This window comes from Nyctibius grandis, chromosome 28 (genome assembly GCF_013368605.1).
Source record: "Nyctibius grandis isolate bNycGra1 chromosome 28, bNycGra1.pri, whole genome shotgun sequence".
Taxonomy (NCBI): Eukaryota; Metazoa; Chordata; class Aves; order Nyctibiiformes; family Nyctibiidae; genus Nyctibius; species Nyctibius grandis.
In genome coordinates this window covers 727415-738885 of record NC_090685.1, presented here as the reverse complement: position 1 = coordinate 738885, position 11471 = coordinate 727415, and the positions used below count along the sequence as shown (strand labels likewise).

The window sequence follows — 11471 nt, the reverse complement described above, 5'->3', positions numbered from 1 at the left end:
CCGCCTCTGCTCCCGGTCACAGCCCGCGCTAGCGGCGACTGCCTCACCGGCGGGGCCCGGCCGCCCCGAGGGGCTGCCCAGCCCCAGGCCGAGGCCCAGCCCCAGGCCGAGGCGCGAGGCCGGCGCCGAGGGCTTGCGGGGGAGGCGGCGCGGCTGCGGGAGCGGCGCGGGGGGCCCGGGGGCGGCTGCCGGGGGCCCCACCGGCCCCGTCCCCTCACCCGGCGGTTCCCGCCCGCCGGCGCAGCGCGTGGGGCAGCGCCGGGCGTGACGTCACGGCGGCGCCGGTCCCCCCGCCGGGCGGAGCGGGCGCGCAGCGGGCGCGGCGCCTGCGCGGCGGCGGCGGCGCGATGGGGAGCCCGGCGGCGGCGGGCTGGGCTGCGGCTCCCGCCAAGCGGGCGCGGCGCGGGGGCTCCCCCGAGGGCTCCCCCGCGGGGCCCCGCGGCCCCTCGGCCGAGAGCGACCGCTGCGACCCGCGGCTGTGGGACACGGAGCGGCTCTGCCAGCACCTCTCGCGCTGCGGCGTGGGCGAGCCCAGCCTGCTGCGCCGCTTCCGAGGTAACGGCGGGCCGGGGCCGGGGCTGCCCCTCGGGGCGCCGGGCCGCGCCGCTGACGCTGTGCTTACCCCGCAGAGAGCGGAGTCACCGGGAGCATGCTGCTGGACCTGCCGGCCTGCGCCCTGGAGGTCACCCGCGTCTGGTGAGAGCCGCCCCCGCGGGCCCGGGCCGCGGGAGGCCCCGGGGTGGAGGGGCGGTGGAAGGCGGCCCCGGCCCTCGGCCCCGTGAGGCGGCCGCGCCCGCGCTGGGTGAGCCCCCGACTCCTCCGGTGCTGGCCGGGCTCTGGCCGGGGTGACCGGCCCGTGGGGGGTCCCCGCCGCCCTCGGGAACGGTTTCTCCTTTAAGGCCGGAGGGGCCGCGTGGGCCTCGGGAGCCGCTGCAGGCGGGTCCCTGCCTCACGAGGCCCCGTCCGCAACAGCGAACTCCGGGAGAAAGGCGTTTCCTCGCCTAACGGGGTGGCTTTGACCCGTTTCCACCCCAGATGCCCAAAGCTCGGATGTGAGGACAGTCGGCGTGGGTGTACGTGATGGAAGGGGCTCTGTGCGGCTGATCTCGGATCCTGCAGAACAGTTACCGGTTCCCCTCCTGGTCCCAGCACAGCCAGCGCCGTCCAGAGCATAGAATCTAGTTGCCTAGTAACCATGAGAAGCAAAAAAATGCATTTAAAAAGCTTTCATGAAAACACCACCGGTAGCACAATAACCTTTTAAGTGTTAATAGGAGCACCAGCATAAACTCCAGGGGTTTGGATGAGAACTTTCTTCTCAGCCTAAAGTTCATGCTGCTCTGATTCTAGTAACAACAGTAGTAATGATTTTTAAAACAGTGAGTAGGCACTGCTTTGGGGAGGTTGCATTTCACCCACCTCCCTGAGACAAATCTTGGGTGTTGAAATTTTAGTCTTGCAACAGTTGCTGGGACTTCACTCTTTGTTGCACCTGCTCCAATAGGGTGGACTGTTATGGAAAAAGAGACTCTGTTGTGTGTCCTGACAGAATGCGGGCCTGCGGGCGAGGGGCAGAGTCCAGTGGCCACCACGAGCTGCCACAGCACTTGGCTGTGGGGGGTGGGTGGCCTGGCAAACCCTTACTCCCGGCTCGGTAGCAGTCACCTGCCATGAGCACAGGAAAACTGAATGCTGTCTTAAGGCACATTCCCTCACTGTTCCCAGCAGTGAGGGGAATGACTGGTCCCAAAAACCTTGTAATTTTTCTGGTGGTGAATACACTTTCTTGCTGTTCTGGAACAGAAGAGAGGATAAATGTATCCTGTCATCCTACATGTCTGAAGGGCCCCCGCTGCCCTTTGCCCCACTGGGGCCGGTTTTGCTCACCTCCTGGGATGTGAGCCTGCTTGCTCAACGCATACCTCCTGGTGCTTTTTAATCTTTGAATGCCTTTTTTTACTCCTTTACTAACCTTGTGTATGCTGTTTCCTCCAAATTCCCCTCAAAACCTGTCTGTTCCGCTCAAGCTATTTGCCAGCGTTGTGGTTAGTGGACCTAAGGCAGTTTGGAGCATGGTTGTCTGGCAGGCGTACAGAAGTGCAGAGCTGTGCTTTGCTGGGGGTTTTGAGTACTTTGGCGTGCAGGTTGGCTCCTTGGCTGGAAAGTTGTCAGAGCTAATACGGTGCTGAGGATGAAGGGCCCCACCTCTAGTATGTGAAGGCATCCTGGCCGCTCGCAGCTTGTGAAGGGTGAGGTGAAAGAGCGGATGTCTGAGTGTGGCCATCGGCAGAGAAAGAAGAGCTGGTGTGACTCAAGGTGACAAGGCGGAAGGGTTGTGCTTTGGAGGAGGCAAGATGTTGGCAGGAATCATTAAGGTATTTTTTGGTTTTTTTTGAAGAAGGGTTTTAACTGCAGCTGTTTGAAGTGGGCAGATAGAAATGGTGTGGTGTCATGAGGAAGGCAGGCAAAGGCTTTATTTGTTTCTGGCGTGTAAGGTAATTGTCTAATTGAGGTAACAAGCGGATGTGTATTTCCTGTTCAGAGACTACCAGGAGGTTGGTTGCTTTCAGTACCTCGCTGGCTGGCTGAGCATCCAGTGCCCGTACAGACGCTCGGACACACCGGCCGTGTGCCGCCTGCTCTGCGGGTCGTCAGAAACTTAGAGGCCAGGCTCTGTGAGTGCTGACTGCAGGCAGGTAGGGCGGGGTGACGAGGAAGTCCCTCTGAGCCTGTGGTATAGGGGGTGGTGTCAAGCGGCTGTGAAGAGCACTCCGTGTGGAGAGTGGATGGTGCTGGGGGTATGGAATGACGTGCTTGTGGGTTTTCTTTTATAAGGTGTTTCCTTTGGTGAGATCTGACATCTTGTTTCTGTTAAGATTAAAATGTGAATTGGGTGAGAAATTGCTAGAGCCTTCTGCTTTTTTAAAACATCTCAACTTTACAGTAAAGAACAATCCCTTTGCGTGTGTCTTCCCACTGCACGCTGTGTCCTGCGGTGACTTTTGTCATTTCTGTGTGACACGCTGATCATGAATGAGTATATTCGGTTCCCTGCCATCCTGGACATTCAGTGGGGAGAGCTCGGGATGACAGGCTGGGGGAAGAGTGGTTAGAAAGCGGCTGGCGGAAAGAGACCTGGGGGTGCTGATCGACAGCCGGCTAAACATGAGCCAGCAGTGTGCCCAGGTGGCCAAGAAGGCCAATGGCATCCTGGTCTCTGTGAGGAATAGTGTAGCCAGCCGGTCTGGGGAAGTGATCGTCCCTCTGTACTCGGCACTGGTGAGGCCGCATCTTGAATCCTGTGTCCAGTTCTGGGCCCTGCACTTCAAGAGAGATGTTGAGGTGTTGGAGCGAGTCCAGAGGAGGGCGACCAAGCTGGTGAAGGGTCTGGAGGGTCTGACCTCCGAGGAAGGGCTGAGGGAGCTGGGGGTGTTTAGCCTGGAGAAGAGGAGGCTCAGAGGTGACCTTAGTGCAGTCTACAACTACCTGAAGGGAGGTTGTAGCACAGTGGGAGTCGGCCTCTTCTCCAGGGCAACCAGCGATAGGACAAGAGGACACAGCCTCAAGCTTGGCCAGGGGAGGTTGAGGTTGGACATCAGGAAGCATTTCTTCTCAGCAAGGGTCATTAGCCATTGGAAGGGGCTGCCCAGGGAGGTGGTGGAGTCACCATCTCTGGAGGTGTTTAAGAAAAGCCTGGACATGGCACTTAGTGCCCTGGTCTAGTTGCCATGGTGGTGTCAGGGCAATGGTTGGACTTGATAATCCCAGAGGGCTCTTCCCACCTGACTGATTGATTCTGTGACAGGGGCCTGGAGGCAGGGCTGTGGGTTTCCCACGCGTTCTCCTGTTCCAGGAAGGGGATGTTTTGTGTGACATGCTGCGTGTTAAATAGGGATGATGAGTAGGGCTGTCTGGCTGACCTCTCTGGAGTAGTTAAGTTCCTAATGGGTGTGGGAAAGGGGTTTTCTCCTCCTTGTTGCCTGTGGCATGAGGAAGGGTGTGGGCAAAGCAGGGAGGGGTGGAGGGGAGTGGATGGGAAAGTGTCAGTTTGCACCCCTTCAAAGGCAGCTTTGGCTGCTGGAGGAACTGTGCCTGCAGGGCCCTGGAAAACCACAGTACTAACACACGACTTGCGTGTAACCTCTTGGTTGAGGTGGTTTACCGCATAGACGCCAGGTGAAAAACGCTCTGCTGTTGTTTTCCATCTGAAGAAGGGTAGAGAGCTCTCTGGTGCGAGATCCAGGTGATCAGTCACGCCACGACTGTGTTCACAGCGTGCTTTGTCATCTGGAGGCCAAACCCAAAAGGGGGGTTAGTGTTCCTGGAGGCAGGGCAGGGTGACAAGACGGACAGGCCACTGACTGTACGTCAGGCAGGGACTTCCCAGCCTCTCCCTGGTTGGGCCTGTTCCTTCTGCTGCTCTCACCTGCGTGCAGCACCGAACCGTCCTGGGGGTGACCCCAGCAGAGGTATCATCCGGTGCAGAGAGCTGTGTTAGCACTGCTTAATTCAGCTCTGCGGGAGGTGAGTTTCTGAGCAAAGCAGCACATTAGGCTGTGCTCTTTGTGGACAACGTTTGCCTCGGTGGTTGTATGATAAACTGTACTGTCAGCAGTACAGAGCTGTCCTTCCTCTGCTCTTCCTGTAGTTGCAGTCAGTGGCAATTTCTCAAGATGGTAGGTGCCCACACACCTTCCTCCTTACGTATTTGACTATTTTCAGGTTAATTTTCTCCTCACCCCTCAATTTTTGTGGCATTTGAAAGTATAATCAGGTGCTTCAAACCAACAGGCTGTGCCCTGTCCTCTGCAGTGCTGTCCCTCGCCTAACGCTGGCTGCTGCTTTGCACTGCTTCACCTTCTCAGAAATGTCATGAAGTCCCACCTCGTGTACTTTGTGTGACCCAGAGTATCCTTTTGGGCAACTGTTACCTGAGGTCTATCGTGTGACTATATGGTGGTGCTCCCGTACCTCTTGCAGCATTACAGCTTGTTCAAAAACACGGTTGTGATGTTTGATCTCTATTAGCGTGCTTTGAAGTCATACCCACTGAAGACCTCAGCTGTAATTAAGAACGTGGGGATCATCTACGTACGTCAAGTTTGGGTGTTAATTTTTCAAGTCTCCTGGAGCAAAGATGCTCTAGTCCAGGTGTGGTTCTGCATGTTAGGTAAGTGTCTTGAGAGAGAACTTCTCCACAGAAGTAAAATGAACGTAGATGGCTGGAAGCAGATCGCTTCTGACTTTGCTGTCCCTGAACTGTTTTTGAGGGTGGTGATGGAGGTGCTTGGTTACCAGCGCGAGCACTGGTCCTGCCCGAGTTAGCCATACCTGCGGTTGGAAGGGTTACACGTTTCTTGTAAGCAGCGGTTGCATATTCTTGGTCTCATTCTGAGGACAGATCTCAACGAGCAGTTGTGGCTGCTTTTCCTGGGACTGTAAGGACAGGCGTGGACAAGCTTCTGATCTGCTGGCTGCAGAAGGGTTCCTCGGCTCTCCCACCATGCCAGAGCTCACCTTCTCTTAGCAGAGAGCAAGAGGGATGGGCGGATGCAGGTGGTTCCCATCTTGTCCTCAGTGTTAGCTGCCTTCTGTCGCCCTGGAAATAGTGGGCTCTTTCAGGACCTCCCTTGTAACCCTCTGGGGGTTTGTGACCGTTCCTGCAGACTGAGCTGCTTGGGCTGTGAAGTAACACGGTGGTCTGAGCGTCACCACCGGTGCTTTTCGTCTTGCTCGGAAGCAGGGCCAGCTAAAGGCTTGTGGCAGTCTGTGAGCAGCAGAGGCTGCAACCCAAGAGCTTCGCGTTAGGGACAGGGATAATAAGTGGTGAAGAAAAAAACCTGCTCCCCAGCAGCTCAGACATCATATGTGTTTAATATTTTATGGGCTGTGGGTTATTAAGTGATTCGGATGAAAATACGTAGTGCATCAGGCAGTATTTTGCTAATGGTTAATGGAAAGGAATACTGTAATATGTCAAAGTGTAGATTGAAAGACTGGCACAGAACTGATCTGGGGGTGGTTGACTGCTGAAGGTAGCAAATGGTCCTTTTTGTGATGAAGTGTTTGCTGTCGCACCGAGGCTGAGACCATTTTGCTCAAGGACAAGGCTTGTGGACAGAGTTAATAGAAGTGCGTGTAAAAGAGTGTATTGTCTCGGCAGCAGCGGCGGCGACTGAGGTGAGTGCGGGGCGAGGGCGAGATCGGGCTGTACCGGGCGGTTTCCGTGCTCTGGGCCCCCCCCCCCTGCCACCGAGCAGCAGCCCCGAGTCGTGTCTTTGCTCGGAAGTTCCCGGCGACGAATCAGGAGAGGAGGGGGCGTAGCACCACCCCCTGTGATCGGGTGATAAAAAGCCTCTGGGAGGTCAGGGACTAGTCCGTGCCCAGAGGGTAGAGGGTGAGTAAGCAGTGACTGTGTGTGTCCCAGGGCGGGGGAGGCCACAGCCGTTTGCAGCTCGTTGGGCAGGGCGCTGACTCCCTCCCAGTGCAGAAGGTGAGGAAGGTGCCAAGGAGCTGTGAACCTTCTGCTGTCAGTCGGCAGCAGCGGCAGCAGCGACAGCGACTGAGGTGAGTGTGGGCGAGGGTGAGATCAGGCTGTACTGGCCGGGTTCCGTACTCAGGGCCACCCGAGCAGCAGCCCCTGAGTCCCGTCCCAGGAGAGGAGGGGGCGTAGCCGGAGGCACCGTGGGAGATTTGAAGAGCCCCTGGGGAGCGCGAGCGACCCGGAGCGTGGCGAACAGGAGTGCACAAACAGGGGCGTGGCAGTTTGCCCGGCAGTTCGCGCAGGCAGGGCGGCGAGCAGGGTAGGCGGGCAGGCAGGTATGGTTTCCACTCGGCGGCGCCCTAAGTCCCTTGCGGGTGCCAGAAAAGACATGGCAACCCAAACGGACCCGCTGCGGAAGCCTGCGGAGGTGCAGGTGTCAGGCTGCAGGGAGTGCCAGAGCCTGGCCCTGGCACTCAAGGGTAACGGAGACCTCACCTGTGTGAGGTGTGAACAGGTCGATGACCTGATCTCCTTGGTGGCCCAACTCAAGGAGGAGGTGGAAAGGTTAAGGAGTACAGGAGCATCCCAGGTAGAGATTGGCGGGCAGTGCTGTTCCCTGCCTGTCCTGGGGAAAACGGACGGGCCTAATGCTCCCCGGGTAGTAGAGGATCCTCTTCCTCCTCCACAAGGAGCAGGAGGAGACCTAGGGGATGGGGGGGAATGGAGGCAGGTCCCTGCTCGGGGTGGCAGGCGCATCCCATCCCGACCTTCCTCCCCTCCCCACGTCCCCCTGAAAAATAGGTATGAGGTGCTGGAGCCTGAGCGTCACGAAGACACAAATCTAGGTGAAAGACCTTCTACGGGGCTACGTAAACAGAAGCAACCAGCTCCAAAAAGGAGAAAAGAAAAGTAATTGTTATAGGCGACTCCCTGCTAAGGGGAACGGAGGGCCCCATATGCAGGCCAGACCCGACTCACAGGGAAGTCTGCTGCCTCCCTGGGGCTCGGGTAAGGGATGTTGCCAGGAGGATTTCTGATCTGGTGAGGCCCTCTGACTACTACCCACTATTAGTATTCCAGGTGGGTAGGGATGAGACTGAAGGGAGAAGCGCCAGGGCTATCAAAAGGGACTTCAGGGCCCTGGGGCGGTTGGTGAAGGGGGTAGGTGCGCAGGTTGTATTCTCCTCAATTCCTTCGGTGTTTGGTGAAAAGAAGGAAAAGACTATGAAAGTACAACAGATTAATATGTGGCTGAGAGACTGGTGCCGTAGGTGGGATTTTGGGTTCGTTGACCACGGGGCGGCTTTCATGGCACCGGGCCTGCTTATGCCGGATGGGGAACAGCTGAATCAGAAGGGGAAGAGGGTTATGGCCCAGAAGTTGGCAGGGCTGATCAAGAGGTCTTTAAACTAGGTTCGATGGGGAGGGGGATAAGACCAGGGCAGCCACAAATGAACCTAGGGGGGGACAGGCCTGCATCAGGGGCAAGGCCGCTAGCCCAGCTGAAGTGCGTTTACACCAATGCATGCAGGATGGGCAACAAACAGGAAGAGCTAGAAGCCACTGTACAGCAGGAAGGTTATGATGTGGTTGCTGTCACAGAAACGTGGTGGGATGACTCTCATGACTGGAGTGCAGCTATGGATGGCTATAAGCTCTTTAAGAGGGACAGGTGAAGCAGGAGAGGCGGTGGGGTAGCGCTATATGTTAGGGAGTGCTTGGACTTTCGAAATTGAGGAAGATGGTGAGGATGACAAGGTTGAAAGTTTATGGGTGAAGATCAGGGGGAAGGTCAGCAGGGCGGACATTACGGTGGGAGTCTGTTATAGACCACCCAACCAGGATGAGCAGGGGACGAGGCGTTTTACTAGCGGCTGTCAGAAGCCGCCCGGTCGCCGGCCCTTGTACTCGTGGGCGACTTCAACTTGCCGGATCTCTGCTGGAAATACAACATGGCAGAGAGGAAGCAATCTAGGAGGTTCCTCGAATGTGTGGAGGACAACTTCTTCATGCAAGTGGTAAATGAGCCCACTAGAGGAGGGGCCCTGCTTGACCTGTTGTTTGTGAACAGAGAAGGACTAGTGGGAGATGTGAGGGTCGGTGGCCGTCTTGGGAATAGCGACCATGAAATGTTAGAGTTTTCGATAGTGGGGGAAGTAAGGAGGGGCAAGAGCAGAACTTCTGCCTTAGATTTCTGCTGGGCTGACTTTAGCCTGTTTAAGAGGCTGGTGGACAGAGTCCCTTGGGAGTCGGTCCTGAAGGGCAAAGGAGTCCAGGAAGGCTGGACATGCTTCAAAAGGGAATTGCTAAATATTCAGGAGCAGGCTGTCCCGGTGTGTAGGAAGGCAAGCCGTCGGGGAAAAAGACCGGCCTGGTTAAATAGAGAACTTAGGCTAGAACTTACGGAAAAAAAGAGAGCCTACTTGCTCTGGAAGAAGGGTCGGGTAACTTGGGAGGTCTATAGGGACGTGGCCAGGTCGTGTAGGGAGATTAGAAGGGCCAAAGCTCAATTAGAGCTTGATTTGGCTGCTACAGTCAAAGATAGCAAAAAAAGCTTTTACAAATACATCAACAGCAAAAGGAGGGTCAAGGAGAGCCTCCAGCACTTGCTGAATGAGGAGGGTAGTGTAGTGTCAGGGGATGAGGAAAAGGCAGAGGTGCTCAATGCCTTCTTTGCCTTGGTCTTTAATGTCAAGACCGGTTGTCCTCAGGAGACTCGGCCCCCAGAGCCTGAAGTTAGGGACAGGGGGCTGTGTGAACCCCCCGTAATCCAGGAGGAGATGGTTAGTGACCTGCTGTGCCAGTTGGACATCCACAAGACTATGGGCCCGCATGGGATTCACCCCAGAGTAATGAAGGAACTGGCAAATGAACTTGCCAAACCACTCTCGATTATCTACCGGCAGTCCTCGTTAACTGGAGAAGTTCCAGCTGACTGGAAATTAGCAAATGTAACGCCCATCTACAAGAAGGGCCGGAAGGATGATCCAGGGAACTATAGGCCTGTCAGCCTGACCTCGGTGCCAGGCAAGGTGATGGAACAGATCATCCTGAGTGCCATTACATGGCACATGCAGGACAGTCGGGGCATCGGGGCCAGCCAACATGGATTCATGAAAGGCAGGTCCTGCTCGACCAACCTGGTCTCCTTCTATGACCAAGTGACCCGCTTAGTAGATGAGGGCAGGGCTGTGGATGTATCTATCTAGACTTCAGTAAGGCATTTGACACTGTCTCCCACAGCATCCTTCTAGACAAACTGGCTGCTCAGGGCTTGGATAGGTGGACTCTTAAATGGGTTAAAAACTGGCTGGATGGCCGAGCCCAGAGAGTGGTGGTGAATGGGGCAAAGTCCAACTGGCGGCCGGTCACTAGCGGTGTTCCCCAGGGCTCAGTTCTGGGGCCGGTGCTGTTCAATATCTTTATAGATGATCTAGACGTAGGGATTGAGTGCACCCTCAGCAAATTTGCAGATGACACCAAGCTGGGTGGGAGTGTCGATCTGCTGGAGGGCAGGAAGGCCCTACAGAGGGATCTGGACAGGTTGGATAGATGGGCCGAGACCAACGGCATGAGGTTCAAGAAGAACAAGTGCCGGGTCTTACACTTGGGCCACAACAACCCCCTGCAGCGCTACAGGCTGGGGGAAGAGTGGTTAGAAAAAGACCTGGGGGTGCTGATCGACAGCCGGCTAAACATGAGCCAGCAGTGTGCCCAGGTGGCCAAGAAGGCCAATGGCATCCTGGCCTCTATCAGGAATAGTGTAGCCAGCCGGTCTGGGGAAGGGATCGTCCCTCTGTACTCGGCACTGGTGAGGCCGCACCTTGAATCCTGTGTCCAGTTCTGGGCCCCGCACTTCAAGAGAGATGTTGAGGTGTTGGAGCGAGTGCAGAGGAGGGCGACCAAGCTGGTGAAGGGTCTGGAGTGTCTGACCTACGAGGAAGGGCTGAGGGAGCTGGGGGTGTTTAGCCTGGAGAAGAGGAGGCTCGGAGGTGACCTTAGTGCAGTCTACAACTACCTGAAGGGAGGTTGTAGTGAAATGGGAGTCGGCCCCTTCTCGCAGGCAACTAGTGATAGGACAAGAGGACACAGCCTCAAGCTTGGCCAGGGGAGGGTCAGGTTGGACATTGGGAAGCATTTCTTCTCAGCAAGGGTCATTAGCCATTGGAAGGGGCTGCCCAGGGAGGTGGTGGAGTCACCATCTCTGGATGTGTTTAAGAAAAGCCTGGACATGGCACTTAGTGCCCTGGTCTAGTTGCCATGGTGGTGTCAGGGCAATGGTTGGACTTGATGATCCCTGAGGTCTCTTCCAACCTGGTTGATTCTGTGATTCTGTCTCTCCCTCCAGACTTGTCCTGCCTGTGCTTAGACTCCTGTGGCCACAGCAGAGTACCTGCGTCGAAGGTTTACGTGTGTGTTGTGAAGGAGACCTTTAATGATTTATTAAAAATGACAGCAAAGTATCTTTACAAAATAGTAGAATCAGTTCTCAACAAAATTAGAGCATCTTTTTAACTGCAGTGGTTCCACTGTTGGAGTTGAAATTAATTTATACGAAATTCAAGTTAATTTGGCAAAATTAAACTTATTTTAATACAGAGTTGACTAACTGAAAGAAATTTTTATAAAAGTTGTTTACTGGGACTTTGACTTTTTAGTTTAAAGAATTTTTCAACCTTAAATAATTTCAGTTATTCGGGCACTGCATCTTGTCCTTCCCATAAATGTAAAGGACTTCTCCCCAAATGTCACTTTCCCAAAAAGAAATTGATGAAAAAATTGTGTATTTCCTGGTGTTTCTATTTCTAGGTTCTGTATAAGTGGGAGAAGCACTTTACACTGCTTTACAGACAACTTCTGCAGCTATTTGTTCTCTTCCTTCTCTACTTGACTTTAGAAGGATAAATGCTGTCAATATTTTTCTGAAAAAGCTGCAGAAATATGTATTTCTGTAAAAGAGTCAGTGAATATCACAGTAATATGAATG

The 11471-nt window shown here is 55.1% G+C and overlaps 1 protein-coding gene across 2 annotated transcripts in view; it reads left to right on the top strand.

Annotated features, from left to right (window-relative positions):
• The first annotated feature begins 347 nt into the window (after positions 1-347).
• SAMHD1 (SAM and HD domain containing deoxynucleoside triphosphate triphosphohydrolase 1) overlaps positions 348-11471 on the top strand; it is a 33736-nt gene continuing 22612 nt past the window's right edge. The window contains exons 1-2 of one of the 2 annotated variants that reach the window (XM_068419659.1): positions 348-555; positions 630-696. In XM_068419659.1, the coding sequence (XP_068275760.1) occupies positions 348-555; positions 630-696 (275 nt within the window). Of the gene's footprint in view, positions 556-629; positions 697-725; positions 803-11471 lie in introns of those variants that run through there. The other variant, XM_068419660.1, reaches the window with a different exon arrangement.